General features: G+C 36.1%; 1 protein-coding gene across 5 annotated transcripts in view; it reads right to left on the bottom strand.

The window, feature by feature from the left end:
• LOC123526502 (probable serine/threonine-protein kinase DDB_G0278509) overlaps positions 1-17,358 on the bottom strand; it is a 68,948-nt gene that overhangs the window by 3,185 nt on the left and 48,405 nt on the right. For 2 of the 5 annotated variants that reach the window (XM_053523005.1, XM_053523006.1), the window contains exon 2: positions 2,557-2,627. In XM_053523005.1, the coding sequence (XP_053378980.1) occupies positions 2,557-2,583 (27 nt within the window). In that variant the 5' untranslated portion in view covers positions 2,584-2,627. Of the gene's footprint in view, positions 1-2,556; positions 2,628-3,226; positions 3,300-12,004; positions 12,109-17,358 lie in introns of those variants that run through there. The other 3 variants (XM_045305675.2, XM_053523004.1, XM_045305676.2) reach the window with 3 other exon arrangements.

The following is a 17,358-nucleotide window of genomic DNA, read 5'->3' as shown; positions in this document are numbered from 1 at the left end:
GTACAATTAAATTCCTTTTGTTTGTATGACTTCACTGAAAACAAGTACTAAATCCAAGATAGGAATTTGCACGGCCAATTTGTAATTCTTATTAAAATACACTTATTTCCAAATCGACATGAAATTTGAAATATTTGTAAGTACTATGTTTTGCGGTCAGACCTTTTTGATTTTGTTTGTTGAGGTTCTTTTAAAGCAACCGTTCACAAAATTTTATCTAAAGAACTACAAATTACAACTAGAAATTAAGAAATATGGTTATAATAAAACATTTGCATCAACTGTCTTCAGAGTTTGGGATGCGTGTCCGAAAGAAAACGTGTTTTATTGTTACTAAAAGAAACGTAGACTTGGAACAAATAAATGTAATTCAGTTTTCACCAACAATATCAGTGCGTATGCATGCGCAGTTTGCAAAATGTAATGTTGCTAACTTTAAAGTGTACGGAACAGCTTTCGTGCCAGATGCATGTTATTTATAAACTCCAAACTCTAAGATATTAACTGGAAAATTCTACTTACGTTTCTCGAAATTTCGACTTACATAAAATTGAAATTTTGTATTAGTAGGCCGAAATTTTGAGTTTCTTTTCGAGTAACTGGGGTAGCTCCAGAGTTTGAGGGGTAGCCATAGAACATAACCGGATTGTGTTCGAACCTGGAATATTTCTCGCAGACTGTTTTACACATATCTGGATTTTAGACAAGGTTGGAGACCCTACAACCGCGAAATACATCCATACTATACGTAGACATATAGGTATACATCCTGGCAATAGTTTGAAATCTTGTGAAGCTCTAAAGGCTGAGGCAGCGTGTGCGTGGATATATTGAAATATATATTCAAGTCCCTACATGCTGGGTACCATTTACGGTTGTGAAGGTAGATGTATATATATCAATAAAATGACTTTCAAGCACAGATGTTTAGAAAAAGTAGCCCACTAACATTATTGGCCTTTGACCAACAGACAAACGCTCGGAATAAGAGGTATATTTCGAGTTTAAAAGCCACAATTTTGAGTTAAAAAGTCGCAATTTCGAGTTAATAAGTCAAACTTTCAAGTAAGTAAATCAAAATTTCGAGTAATTTAAGAACTAGGAATTTCCACTTGATAAATAACACGCATCTAGCATTAATGCTCTTCCATAGAAATGCGTTAAATATTCGCTCAAATCTTGCACATCATGGTAGTTGGTTTTGTTCAGTTAAAATAGCTCTCCTTAAACTACTGCAAAACTACAAAACTTTGGCCGGCTTAGGACAAAGTTAGCACTTATATATATAAGGTATTTCACGAACATCCTTAGGTAGATTTGTTTTAACTGTTCGGCATTCTTGGCGAATGAGTCAAGCATAAATAGCACAGGTTTGTCTTAATATTGAATAAACGACACAATTTTTTTAAAAGATACGAGTTAAAGCCTGTGAAATAAATGTGTTTTATAAGTACATATTTAGGAGACCACACAGTATGAAACATATTAACGTTTGTGAAATGGGCACTTCCTTAAGTTAGAATACAATTAAGTCTTTATCTATAAGTATGCATGATTGAAAGTACTAATTTAATTCGAAAGAAATGAACATTAATATGATACTTATAGCGGTGACGAACATTACATACCTCATCGTCTATCAGTCTTGATACTTATAGCGGTGATACTTACAGCGGTGACGAACATTACATACCTCATCGTCTATCAGTCTTGATACTTACAGCGGTGACGAACATTACATACCTCATCGTCTATCAGTCTTGATACTTACAGCGGTGACGAACATTACATACCTCATCGTCTATCAGTCTTGATACTTATAGCGGTGACGAACATTACATACCTCATCGTCTATCAGTCTTGATACTTACAGCGGTGACGAACATTACATACCTCATCGTCTATCAGTCTTGATACTTACAGCGGTGACGAACATTACATACCTCATCGTATGTCAGTCTTGATACTTACAGCGGTGACGAACATTACATACCTCATCGTATATTTATTTATTTATTTATTTATTTATTATACCAGATTTATATAGCGCCCTTTTCATGATAAACACGTTCAAAGGCGCTTTACAGCAACTGCAGCCACACAGGGCGCGAAATCATCCTCTACTAGTACATACACAGAGCGATCTGACCAGAGGGACAGAGTGAGACAAAGCCCCCACAGAGAGATCAGAAATCAGATACAGGCTTGTCCGGCTAACTTAGCCTAGCTCGTTGCGAATAGACAGCCTGGTTCTTTAACGTGCCCAGTGTATAGCACTGATACATGCAAGGATTGCCTGGGTTCCTGACCAGTACACCCCTAGCTGGGTGGGAAACACTGAAAAGCGCTTCTGAAAATTCCCGAGTAGCTGCCGGGGATGGAACCCCGACCTCAGGATTGGAAGGCCAGTGTGCAAACCACTGAGCTATCCGTCCACCTATCAGTCTTGATACTTACAGCGGTGACGAACATTACATACCTCATCGTATATCAGTCTTGATACTTACAGCGGGGCGAACATTACATACTGCATTGTATACCAGTCTTAATACTTACAGCGGTGACGAACATTACATACTGCATTGTATATTAGTCTTGTTAGCCAAACAGGAAACTTGACAGAAGAACTGAAATAAGTTGGGATGGTGTTGACAGTTTTCATTTATAATTTGCACACACAGCCGATCGTATGTCACAGTTGCGACTTTATACCTTACGTTTTGAACAATTATGTTATCTGATACTCCGTTGTACAGCTTAACTACTTTATGGCACAAACACTTGGGCTCAGGACCCCCCCCCCCCCCCCCCCCACCCCCACACACACACACGCCCTCCTCCAAATCTGTTGTCACTGTCAGCCAATACTTTCAAAAACAAATTCAGTATATATCTGTATACTATACCGACATTTTAATACTTACACAAAAGTATGTGTGCCTACGTTCTAAAGAACTTTTTAAAGTACATGTATTAATTAGATTTCTTTCGGAACTTAGAATATCTTTGGAAAGGATCAAAAGAAAGAAAAAGACAAATATCTTAACTATAACATTATGCATATACCTTTTTGAAATAATTCTTAGAAAGCTTGTAGCACTTTATACGTTGTTTGATTATGACTGTTATGATGTATAAATAAGTTGTGTATAAGTTAAAAGGTCAATAAACGGGCTGTCATGTCATTAGGCAGTTCCAAAAAGAAAGAAAAAAGAACTGAACTTACCAACACGTACTTTTCCAGGGTTCCAAAGATAAAATATAAGTTTGTCATTAGGTGTAAATGTGGTTTCGATCCGCTGAAATTTAACATAATGATACAAATTTAAAGAGATAGTACGTCTTGACGTTAAAATATATTAAAATCAATCAAATAGTTGCATCTATCACGTCATTTATTCTATTATCTATTTTTTCTTGCGTGCTGTAACTTATGAATGTATGCGTAAATTCATATGCTACTATGATAAAATACTGCTTAAAAGAAAGACATTCGTTTTACTTTATTTATTCTATTTACAGAAGAATGTGGCATGCAAGAGGAAGAATATGTCGCTAGTTGGAGGTGCGGATGGGAATACCTGGCTCTAGGTTCACTGTTTTACAGTAACTCGGTAGATCCTCGTTACCGCCTAAACAGTTACCCTCGAGTCAGATATTTCCAGTCGCACCTTCAACCATTAAAAGATCCTTATATAAGTTACATCTAAATACACACGTCCATCTCTCTCTACAGCAAGCCAAGGCCAAATTCCTCAGGCACAAACGGGAAGCACAGAGGAAGAGCTGGAGAAACAAAACAGCCTCGCTCAACCTAGAGCGAGGTGGCCAAAAGCTGTGGAGATTGACGAGACAGCTGAACGATGAAGAAACAGGAAGAGGCTCAGTAACTTTGGAAGAGAATGGTGAACTGTTGACGGGTAAACAAGCGGCAAACACTTTTGCCTCTAACTACAAAGATGTTTCCAACATCCCCATCAACAGGGAACGGCAAAGGGAAGCCCGAAGAGAAAAAAGGGAAAGGCAGACAAGCCAAGTGACACCAGAATGCATGAAGCAGGGTCTTAAACTGCATGAGCTACAGACAGCTCTTAGGCAGTTGAAGACAAAGAAGTCTCCTGGACCAGATGGAGTCACAAATGAAATGCTGACCCATCTAGGCACTGAAGCAATTTGCAAACTCCTGGAATTTTACAACTACAGCTGGACACAAGGACTACTTCCACAGATATGGAAAGAGGCAGTCATGATCCCCATCCAAAGAAGGCTGCAAGCTACCGCCCAATCAGCCTAACCAGCTGTGTTGGAAAGACCATGGAGAGGATTGTGAATGCACGCCTGAAGTGGTACATGGAGACTAACAACCTATTTGCACTCGGCAGAAGAAAGCTCCTCAGTCGTCTTTCTCACAGATGTACTGTCTGTCATGGAAGCTCTGATCAACAATAAAGCTCCGCAGCTGGCTAGGAGAATGCAGAGCCTGAGTATAACCTGCAAAGTAGCACTTCAGTGGATTCCATCCCATTGTGGACTTGCAGGCAATGAAGAGGCAGACAAACTGGCTAAGCTAGGAGCTCAGTCAGAACAACCAACAGAACATGTGAGTTACAAGGAGAAAGTCACCATTATCAAGGCACTAACGAGACCAAGGATGGAGGAAGATGCTTTTCATCTCCTTGATCGGTCTGAACAAGTGATGATGGCCAGGCTCCGCTCAGGGCACAACAAGCTCAATGCTCACATGTACAAGAAATACAGACTGACATCATCGCCAACTTGTCCATGTGGTGAAGAAGATCAGACTGCGGAGCATATACTTCAGAGATGTAAAAGGCATGACCAGGAGCGAGCTGCGACTTGGCCGATAGATACCTTAATTCACCAGAAACTGTATGGAGGCATTGAGGATCTTCGGCAAACCACAAGTTTCATCGGGGCTACTGGTCTGACAGTGTAGACGCGAACGACAAGAAGAAGAAGACACACGTCCACCGACTACTTTAAAATTGTCACTGAGAGGCCATTTAACTTAAAACAACAAAACCGGAACAAAGCCAAACCGGAGCTATTTATTTACTTTTGTTGTTTCGGGTTCGTCTATTACTTTCACATGTAGTACGCCGAATTTTGATCCGAAATGTGTAGTATCTAGAAGTGACATGCTCACGGTCAATAAGGCTTTTCAATGATTTGACCTAGTGGACTAGTAATCCAGTGTCATGCTTGACCTAGATTTTATAAAAAATAAAGCTTTTTTTCTAGATTTCATGTACATCGTGTAAAATATGAAGCCTATAGGCCTAGAGCTGGAAGGTGAAACCCTCCCCCCTCTAGGGGTTTTTGTAGACCCCATTAGTTTTGAAGCCCCTTGTATGTAGATCATATTTCTGAATTCTGCCGTCTGGCAAGCGGGTTCTGTATGAGTTACAGCCCGTTAATTACGTTACCTTAACAGTTATTTAATAAATGATAAAACTGGAATGTGGTGATTTATATGGTAGAAACAACCAGAATCATTAGCAAGTGGGTTCAGTGATATGCAGAATATGCTGTTGTCAATGTTCCCGCCTAGTTTTGTTCTTTAAATCGATCAATTCATTTTGTAATTTACGTTACCATTATAATTCATAAAATAATACTGGTATCAATTAATTCAATAGGTTTAATTGTCAGAAAATATCAGATATGTCTAAAGTATAGTATTTTCAGATAGACAATACATTAGTATTTAAAAAATTATTGTTCAACAGTTTTAAGAACAAGTACGTTATCATTATTATATACGTTACTAAAATTTACGATATATAGATTTTCATTTCTCAGTCAATAGATTGTTTATGTAATCCTTATAATTATTTCAAACTTAGCTAATGCAAGTATCATATCAAGTTCGATATAAAAATGCATATAGCACAGCACTGACATTGTAACCTACGTTATGATACGTTACTTAATGTGTATTTTAGTAACTGAAAAATATACGCTTACAACCGCTTATCTGTTTAACCAGATAAATTCACATAAACCAAAATTGAGAAACAACTAAGTTGCGGGATTCAGTTATCTAAGTCGTCATAATCACGGTCTGTTTCGTATATGGTGTCAATTATATTGGTCATCTCTGCTTCTTCATAGTCATCATCAGAGTCATCAGTCACATGTGCCGATGTGTCACAATTTCAGCTAGACTCATGTCCATACCATTATATGTACTCTGGACATTGCCAGCACGTACTTGATACTTAGCAAGAAACATGTCATATATAAGTTTATTGATGTTATTGTATTCTTCAATCCATCTGATCAGTGATGTGTATGAACTACTTCTGTTAATGTTGCAACATACACCTGTTTTTTTTCTACTAATTTGAGGGGTGTTACTTTCCCGGTGCGAACAAAATCACTGGTTGTTTCAACCAGTCAGACAGAGTATTGCAGGCAAAATTGAGAAGATTCTTTCTCCTTTGCTTATCAAGATGTTGTGAGCATTTATATGGCGTCTCTTATTGCCTGTTCCAGTGTAAAATAAAACAGTATTTCGTGTTTTTGAAGATAATGTTTTCACTATTTGACATGAATGCATTTCAGTCACATGGCAATTTGGTCTTTACTCTTGACAAGTAAGAATTTTGGAGCAGATCCACGTCCTTCACGCTGATATGATTTGATCGACTGAGGACTCTAAGTGTCAGTTACAAAATTGACATGAGCTGTCTCAGATAGTTGAATGAACACAGCTTCGGCTACGACTTGGAATGTTGCAGGGATGGTTAATAAGCTTTGCAGCAGGGCGTTACTGTCAATCAACAAAACAATGTCATCTTTTTTTGATGGCTGCAGCCTCTACATAGTGAAGTATTTTTTGACTTGTCTGTTTTTATTGGCATTCCAGTCGCAGAAGCTATAACGACCGGGTGACAGGTCCTAAAGGAAAAGAAAGTGTCAATTCTGGATCTATGTTGTGCTGAACAGCTAAAAGTACCAACTGTTCATACATGTTACGTTCTGCTCTTATCTGTACTATTTTGTTTTGAGAATTAGTTTCTTTCATTTTAACTTCAGCTATGCAAATATATTAAGTTTTCTTCTCTTAATGGGGTCTTGGAAAGGAACTGATTTTTCAATCAATCTTCTTTTGATAATCCATCCATTGTCTTTTCACCTATTTCAGTTGCTTAAGGTCATGAGCGACTTCTGCTTTCGCATAAATACCAGACCACACGCAGTAAATTTTATCTTTGTTGTTTTATTTTTTCGGCCTGGAATGGGTTCGTGAAGGATTCTATGCCATCATAATCCTGTTAACTTCTTCACTCAAGCCTATCTGAGCAGGTTATACTTCTTTTAGGTCGGATATGCCTTCTCTATGTATGTCTGCATTCTAAAGAGTTGCTTCAACATACCTGGCTCTGTAATGACGGGTCATGCACCAATGGAAATCTGCAGCATAGTTTCTACTGAAACCAAGTATGCCAACCACAGACTTTGCATGTCTGTTAATTGTCTGCTCTGTAGTAATATCTACTACATTTCTCAATGCCGGTACAGAAGACACAGATACACTAAAATCATTACTTCGTATTAGCTCTTCTGCACCTGGATCGATATTCATCAATGTTAACAGGTAAACGAGAAGGTAGCGGGCATAATTATTGCTGTCAAATGCGAAGAACAAAGAGCACAGTTTGTATAGAGATGATATATGTAAAACAAAAGCATAATAGATCTGTATTGCTTTGATGAGCAACAATATCATGTGAATAATGTCTAATTACATTAACCAAAATTGAGCAGTTTTGCCACTTTCACCCTTTCTGATTTGAACTGTTCACGTCTGTTGAAATTCTCTTTTTATTTTAAACACTTTTTCTTTGCATGAACTTTCAGTTCGTTTCTGTAATACTAGTGCCTTCTTAAATGCTTTCCTTGCGGGGTTCTGTCTCTTCAAATTTGCATAGAAGCAAACGCTCAAGAACTTCCATTACAGTTCTATGTACATTTAGGGTATGATTGTAGCATTTACCTGGTAATACTTCATCAAGTGAACCACTAGAACAAATTACTTATTCTATTGCAAGTTCTACAAGACCATTGTCCTTCGTTAATTTTCCTACAGGCCCAAATATGGAGCAGATTGTGTGAAACACACCCATTCTAACAATTATGTTACCAAGTCCACCTCTAGACTGCAGAACCAAAGAATATGCCTTCTTAGCAACTGCCGAGTCACATGTCACTATAGTATATTTCTGGCTAACTTCATTACTTGCATCTTCTGACGTTTTTAACATATGCTGGACTGTAGCATTATCACTGATTGAATAATTCCAAGGTGCCATATATATGAAACAAGTCTGAGCACTCACTCTCTGCAAATCATTTCACACATTTGTAATTTATTTATTTATTTCATTCTATTTATTTATTTATTTATTTCATTCTATTTCAATTCATTTCATTTTCCAATCAATGAAATCAGTTTCATTTCACGATCATGAAAAATGATTTTCTGTTAATTTTGTTTAAAGAAAACTATATATAATTTATGTAATTAGTAATTTCCGTTACACAGATTTACAATTTGTGATATATTTATACGTTTTAAAATATATAATACATATTTATGGAATTTGTACATGTTACATATCTGTTTAAACAAAATATTTTACCATATCCCAAATATTTTTTCGACTTTTGTAAAAAAATAATTACTATAAATTTGAAACTCATATTGTCAACATTATATCATTTTACCTTCTTTACTATACTTTATTGCTTATTTTTTCGTAATAATTAGAAATATTTCACAATCGATAAAATTATGTCAAGCTCTTATCTGTTATAATCACATTTTTTAACACATTTGACATAGACACTTCAAATGAAATATAAAATCACATAGTTATATTTTCGTCACAATTTTTGGTAACGTACATTTGATAACGTAAAGCATTGCCTATAAGTGTCAATTTTACCTTCAAGATATAAATCTGTATATTCTGTCTTTATATATTGACATATTGTGTAGTTAGTAAACCATTTATGGGTAACTGTAGTGCCAGTCAGTATTTTCTAGAAATTATTAATGGTAACGTATAAAGTAGGCTGTAACGTAAAAAGAACCCGACTGTCTGATGGCAGAATTTCTGGAATGATAGCTCATATTATATGCTTTAAGAAAATCATAGCGTAGAAATATCCATAGAGGGGGGGGGGGGGGGGGGGGGGGGGGGGGGGGGGGGGGGGTGTCGGGGGTTATTGTCAGCTCAAGGCCTACTATGGAATATTTAACAGTTATTGTTTGGTGATGAGGTAAATATCAAAGTTCATGGACCTGACCAAGATGATATTCACCGATATTATCATACAGTATTCTATTTTCACACTTAAAAAGAGCATTGTTTCTTCTCATGACTGACACTTCACACTTGACTGAGCAGGTAATGGATACAAGGGTACTGTCAAAGGCATCCGATCAACTGTAGGGTGCCGCCATCTTGGATTCATGCATATTCATTACGAATAAACTCTTGACTAATGTGTGCTCATGCTTAATTAAATCAGTCTTTTTTTTGAAAAATCAGGCCGACAGGGTACATTAGCTCGTATGGAGTATTAATCCGCGCATTGAATATTTGATAACGCAGAATAGAGATTTATGTAATGGATATGCATGATTTAAAAATATACTCCCACCAAATAATCACGTAATGAAATAGTCTCTGGTCACGTGATATTTCTAGCAATGCTGAAGTAGGCTACAGGTTTGCAATTACCTCCTTTCATTTATTGTTGCGTAAATGCATATGTGAATTTTTTGTGTGTACAGATATGCTTACGCTCGCGTGTGTTAATCACGTGACGACACCATCTGTGGAGGACTAATTATGCATAGAACTGCATTAAATAAAACGTGTAAAACACCTGACAACATATTAGAATACATATAAAGTAACCTACCGGTAACAGAGTTTTCATCACTGTCATATTAAGCATCTGTAAGATAATGCTAAAAACACATTTTCTTAAAAGACAGAATATTGCATATGCGCTAGAAGGAACCTCTTGCTAAGCTAAATCTTGTAAGATAAAATGTTTACAGACAGTCAACCCACCTTTAGTAACTACTCATTTACAATTCATTTTTCATCTACAGATCTGTAGTTAGTATAGTGCGTAAGTTTGTTTTGAAGAATAGTTGCTCATTTAAGTCAGTTGTTAACAAGAATAGTGAATGTCACTTACTGTTGACCTGGCGGCCAATGAGATAAGCTGACTTTGCTAACAGCTTTTTCCGTAATTTGGCTTAATAGCCTATTTTTTGAATTCTGATAACCAGCTGTAAGCTTGTCCAACATGTTATAAAGAAAAACATAAATTAGGACCATTTGGACCGATCGGGCAGAATATGTGACCTCTACAGGTTTAACAATGTGAAATACGTAGCAGTTTTGAGCATTTCAAGGTCCACACGGTATAGCTGATAAATCAGCCTGTGCTTGTTATTGTGACCGTATACGTTCTATGTACGACTCATGGTGACTACTCGAGAAATGTTGCTGTTGGTATAGCCGAGCTAAAATATGTTTTTATACATCAAACATTAATACAGATATCTTTTAGATATGCAAAAAGGCAAAAGTTCTTCACCAATCACTGGTTACTTTGAAAGCAATACCTAAAGTGTAGTAATTATATTCTTTAATGAACTTTGCTGATCTTGTGGCAGAATAAAGAATGATAATTTCGCTGTCAAAATGTGTAACTATATCACTTCATTATCTCCCTTACATCAAATTCAAATTCATGCGTATAACGCAGGGAAGGAGCCGGGGGGGGGGGGGGGGGTGTGGACTGGCAGTTTTGGGTCAGGCTTGATTATACATTTACTTAGAAACTTTTGCTAGTATAAGTTGTTCTTTGAAACTGGGGCCAGAGAATCCCGAAGGGACTCCACCGCCAGAAGTTGTTGTGTAGGTGTGAGGTTAACTGGAGCAAATAAAACAACATATTTCTTCACCGTCTTCAATTATAAATCATTCATAAACATGTACGACTAAAATCATATCTGGTAAAATTCATTTTTTTTTTTTGTTTTGTTTTTGTTTTTTGTATGGCATCATTGTAAATAAATTGCCATAGCTACATCACAATACTACCACTTCGAAAAAATAAGACGGATTATTACATGACTTCGTATAAAATCGACGGTCAATATTTTTTGTGCTATTGACTGGTCAATATTTCACAAAATCACTTTATCTGGGCTAAAGCCAAAACTTTAAGGAGAAAAACGATAACATTTATTTCTTATGTCATGTAATAATACATATATTGAATGGCTTGTCGGTCAGTAGACAAAACTATTGACCGCTAAGCCATTCAGTAAGTGAATAATTTGATAATTTCAGCGCGTTAACTAACGAATACTAAGCAGATGACAAAGTTATGTACAGTGATCAGTTTAAAACTTTTTCCAAACATTTTGTTAACTACGCTTGGTGCCTGCTTCCTTGACCAGTCCTCGCGCTTTAATAAGCGATTGTAGAGGACTCGGGCAAATTCCAATATCGTTTGGATTAGAACCCCCTCTTTGCATGTGTATCAGGAATCTAACGTTCTGCTTCATTCCTGCTCTAAACCACCGTAGTCAACAACTTAGACTAGCTCCTAGAATATGATATATCATTTTTATAATTTTTATTTTTAAAATTGTGAATTTAGCCGTCCTATATCCAATATCATATGATAATATTACAATCAGTTCTCTCAGAAAATCTCTAAAAAAAGACTGGCATTTGTCACTAGTATATAGAATAAAAGAAAAATTACAAAAGTTGAAAATTTGTGACAAATTCTTTATTATCAGTCTAGTAGCTAGTCTATCAACTACACTGTGCATATCTACGGTTTCTTTCTTATTTCTGTTTTGTTTGTTTTCTTTTTTTATTTCCTTGCCAAAAATGACTGGAAAATATAATAATTTTGAAAAGGTTGTACTTACCTTTAAACACTATAAAATCATCTGAACACTATAAAAACTCAACTTCGCGTAAGGCTACTTTAACAATCCCTCTAAAGCTGTCTTTGAAAGGAAGACTCAATGTAGGCTAGATTTGAGCTTGCAACAAAATATTTAAGGAAATACTAGTAAGTTGCAGTCATCTTTATTTTCATAATTGCGTATTTCTTACATCACAAACAGATAGAAAACAAATAAAAGGAAACAAATTTAAATCCTCTTTAAAATGATAGAACATTATAAATATACAGTATGATATAAATGAAAAAAAACTTCTCAAAGTCTGTCTTTCTTTCAAATAATGCAGTTTCTCCCTAAAACTCATTAAACATCAACATTTTGGCAAACTCATTTTCCCCCTGCAACTTTGATTGATATAGACCACTTCTCAGCCGAATGGGAGAGGGAGCGGGAATGGGAAGGAGGGTACGGGTCACCATTGCCTAGCCCTGGATCGGGCCTGGATCCCGTCTCCCAACTCCCCACCCCCACCCCTACGTAAACACTCCCATACTCCCAATCCTTAAATGAATATTTGTGTTTACTCAGTAGGCGGCTTAATGCTCCAGGTCCGAGTTCAGTTGACATAGTATAAGAAATGCGTTTGGCGGGATCAATAACGTTTGTTAACATTTGAAATTAACTGAATTATAACAGCTAAAAGTATACTCTCATTTCTCGAAATGTCCAAGATCATATTGGAAAGTCATCCACTTGTAAATAAGTAGCCTTACTCATCTTGTTTATAGTGATGATATTTTATAGTTGTCATCCCTCTAAGCCTCACCCGTATCTGTATTTTACTGTAAGGAAAACGAAGACATCAAAAATCCAAACAGGCATAAAATACTGGTCAGACTTACTTGTTCCAATAAATTAAACATTAATATTCATGTAAAAAATTAAAATAAGTTGAATATAACTCATTATTTTAAATAAGAAACTTAAATCTTCGGAAATGTGATGTGAACAGGTGCAAAGAGATACCAACCCCAACACCGGTTTCAGCCGATGGCACTAAATTGCAGAAACAAAACACAAAATAAACATTTAAAAATTGTCAGCGAGGCAATCTTATGGTTATTCATTATCAGAGATGTAATCATTGCGAATACATTGTACATGCACCAGAAAACGTTCCCGACTGATTTCATTGGGGATTTCTAACAGAAATATGCAAAATAATTTAGGACGTGACAGGACAGCGACAGTACACATGACGGCATTTTAGTGGTTCTGTACCACCGATATCGCGTTCTTCAGGTGTTTTGAACACATATAATTTCCTTGTCGAATAATCAATTAATGCTACACAACCATTTCAATTTATCCTTACACTAAGTTATGGGAGCGTAGTTTATGACAGAAATGCCGAAATCAAAATCTATTCGGTGTTATGAATCGGTTGATGATGTCATGATTCTTCTTAGGGGGGATTTGATTCTTCGTAGCATATAACTGCCGTAGGAAGTCTTAACTCTTCGTTCAGGAAAACACGGATATATACAAGTTACAACCTTATACCATGTCTAAATGTAACGAACTGAAAATATTTTAGCTCAGACGGGGAATCGAACCTTGGGCCTTTCAAACGTAAAGCGGACACTATCACGTCGCTAGAAAAGCTAGCTCCATAGCAAGGGAATATACTCTTAGACTACCTTAATACATTCACCCTCTCCATTTTAGAATTCGTCTTCGAATTCCAGGAGTGGAACCTCTGTGTTGGACGTTCCTTTGTGTCCATTGTTTAGTTCCTCGCCAATGTGTTCTTAGGTCCATCTTTGACTGCGTGTTTATGCTTTAAAGTGAAAAAATAGCGACAGATATAACACAAGGATCGTCTACTCTGGCTCATTTGTCTTAAATGTGATGAATGAATGCCTGAAATAGAAATAGCAGTGCCTTGTGAGGACAAAGTCGTCATAATCGTAAAGGGATTTTTTGAAAAATATATAAATGATATATTACAGACAGAGACCTGCAAGCAGCGAAGTGAACAGATTTCATGATAAACTGTTTTCCAATTAGATTCGTGAATCAAATGTCATTTAAAATCAAATTGATGCTACTGTCACTGTGTACGGAATCAGATACCTCTATACTTTTATGTCATTATACAGTTTTGTGCGTGCGCACGTGTGTTTGTACCTACGGATGCATGGACCAGTATGGCACGCGAATTGCACAATTAATCCAATAACCTATGTTCTCAAGTATGAACCTAGGTTCTCACTTCAGATCACAATTTTTTCAGGGAACCTAGGTTCTCAGAATATTTGTGCAAATGGCCAAAACTTGTGTTTTTAGTCAGGATCATAGGTTTTTAATTTCAGCCTCAGATCATAAGTTTTTGAGTAACCGACGTTCTGGTGCTGTTGTAATTAAACCGAGCGCATAAGTTTTTATTGGCTGATAGGGCGTGACGCATATTCGGTGCCCTGGTTTCATTTGGCTAATTTTATGAGAGACGGAGTTTTGATTAGCTGATTAAGTATCGATTTACTGAATGGTGGAAGTTTTATTATTTGTCCGAAAGTGTAATAAAGACACATCACGAAGGGAAATAAACACCAACATACACACATAAGCACATATTCAAATATATAGTTTATATAAATACTAGATTATTGTCAACTAGTTGCATAAAAATACTGAAATGTCACACAGTTTTAAAACGGTTGTCAATCTTTGAAGAAAAGTGAAAAATCTACATGTCATGATGAACTGCTGTCGATGAAATAAAAAAAATAATATGTTGAAGTTTTATTATTTACAAAAAAATGTTATATTTAACTTTATTTTATTTAAGATATATCGCGTTTGTCGGACTTGCGGTAATGTTGTCTACAAGTTCAAAGATAACTATAGAATAGTAAAAACAACAGTTCTTTGGTTATAATTAACGCGTAATTGTGTTTATAAATACACTTCACCTTAAATATGATGTAATGTTTTTGAAGCTCCCCTGTGATATTTTAAAGCACAATATTGGTTTAGTTGTACAAATTTTATGACAATCCTACACATCACTTTGAAGACCCCTAAAGTGGCCAAGTGCCTCATTTAAACAAAGAGGACTTTATTAAGATACTACAATCCAAATTTGATGAAAATCCGGCATCAAGCGATTAATGAAAAGAAGTCATTTAAAGATATTTATATTTTTATCTCTTGCTGCCCGTAAAAGGGACCGAATGCCACTATTTTTAAATTAATAAAATTAGGAGATAACCTTTTAATAATGTTACATGCCAAGTTTGCTGAAGATCCATGAAGCGTATCATGAGAAGAAGTCGTTTAAAGCTGTTTCAATGTTAGGTCTAGCAGCCCTTAAAAGGGAAGATCCATCAGGATAAATTTATTTCTAGTTGAAGCTATAACGGCCCCGAAAATTGGCCAAGCACCCACTTTTGAAACAAGGATCTTATTAAAATGCAACATACAAAGTTTGATGAAAATCCATCAAGAACTAAAAAAGCGTAATGAAAAAGAAATACTTTTTACTGCTCGTTCTCTCCTCCATAGATTTTTTTAATCTGAAAACGTTCGTTTGAATAATATAAGATATAAAATTCCTTGACTACCGGGTTTATTTTCAAGCTACGGTGCTATGAAAATTGGGAAGTCTAAGCAGTATTTGGTTTATTAAGCCCATTTCAACTGTTTCATCAAAATTTAAATACAATTTTCCCCGGAATCCGGAGATGTCAGTTCGAGCCCGACTAGCTACAGCGCTCCACGAAATTGGAAAGTTGTCAATTTCTTGCGGAGAGTGCCTACTGGTTAGAAACTATATAGAAAGGTTGTGTAAGCAGACCGCCGTGACATAATTGGAAGGTTGTTGAAATAAAATGCATAAGAGTAATAATTTGTTTATTTATTGTCCGCACACTTTTAACGTCTGACATTCACTTCATGTCGTTCTGACTGTGCATATTTCGACCAATGTAAAAGTCAGAATTAACCGGGAATAATTATTGTTTGGATTGGGATTTTACACCCGTTTTCGTCAACATTTATTTTTTTAACAAGCACGCAATCACTGTAAATCCTTTTCACAATAACTCACAATTGTTCCATTGAAATATATGGGTCAGGGATAAAGTACCGGACACCAAACCTATGATCGCTCGATTGGCGGGCGAACGCTCCAACCAGTGTGCCATTCCGTCCAACAGGGTGGGGTAATTTTTGACTGGATGAATTAGACAAAATGCTATTTTCTGCGGGACAGTTGTATTTATAGTTGGAATTATTTTAAAATCTGAATTGCACATATTTGTTAACCATGGTTTAAAATGTTCATTTAAAAAGATGAAAGTTAAGTTAGCATTGTGGGAATAGCTGTATATGCCTATGTTGAAATAACTTGTAGCCTGACCCAGTTGTTTTTCCTGTGCTAAAAGGATATGTATGTATTAGTTCATGTATGAACAAAGAGCAATCAAATATGATTAAAATAAAAAAAAATGAAGTAAGCATGTTATTTGTTAAAACGCAAATTCATTGTTATCACTACCCTCCCGTTTATTATCATTATTATTATTACTACTACTACTTTTTTTGATAGTGCTGTCTAAAAAACAGACTCTGGGCGGTCAGGTTTCGGGGGACCCGGGTTCTACACTTTTGCGCTATTTGGAATTTGGAAACGGCGCCGATCTTTCATATTTCATACTCCAGTTAATTCATATCACCGGGTTATGTTTCAAGCTAAAGTCGAAAATGACGTTATTCAAATCTAAAAAGAATACACATACTGATAAAAACGGTGGAAGTTTTATCCAAGTGTTAAATATGAATACGGGCAAATGCTGAAAATAAATCTTAGCCATATTTTACTATAAACATAAATAGATTTTGTTTGGCTTCAAGGTTTGATGGAAAAGAATATATCAGTAAAATATATCTAAAGTAGGCAGTAGTTATAGCAACTCCTTTTATGAACTACAAGTAGATGTTACAAATGTACATAATTGGCACCTAGAGATGAGCAAACTCGTCAGATATCTACAGTCCACGCTGATAAAATTCTCCTTGGATTTAGATCGATCTTGAAGCTTTGAGTCAACATAAAAATTCTTATCCCTGTGGAACATTTTGTCATGAATTTGGTGCCGATTTTTCAAAATTTTAACCGCGTTTTCGACTAAATATCGTCGATCGTTGGGACATAATATTCGCTAATGTTCCGAAAAAACCATAGTTACCAATGTATTTCCGGATTCCAAACTTCCAGTCGTGCATTTGGTATTCTCGACCAAACTTCCCCCACCCAACTCCCATACACGAAAATGCAACGGATTTATATCGATCTTAATGCTTAACGTTAA

Source organism: Mercenaria mercenaria, chromosome 14 (assembly GCF_021730395.1).
Source record: "Mercenaria mercenaria strain notata chromosome 14, MADL_Memer_1, whole genome shotgun sequence".
NCBI classification, from domain to species: domain Eukaryota; kingdom Metazoa; phylum Mollusca; class Bivalvia; order Venerida; family Veneridae; genus Mercenaria; species Mercenaria mercenaria.
The sequence above is the reverse complement of the archived record's forward strand: the minus strand, read 5'-3'. Positions and strand labels throughout refer to the sequence as shown.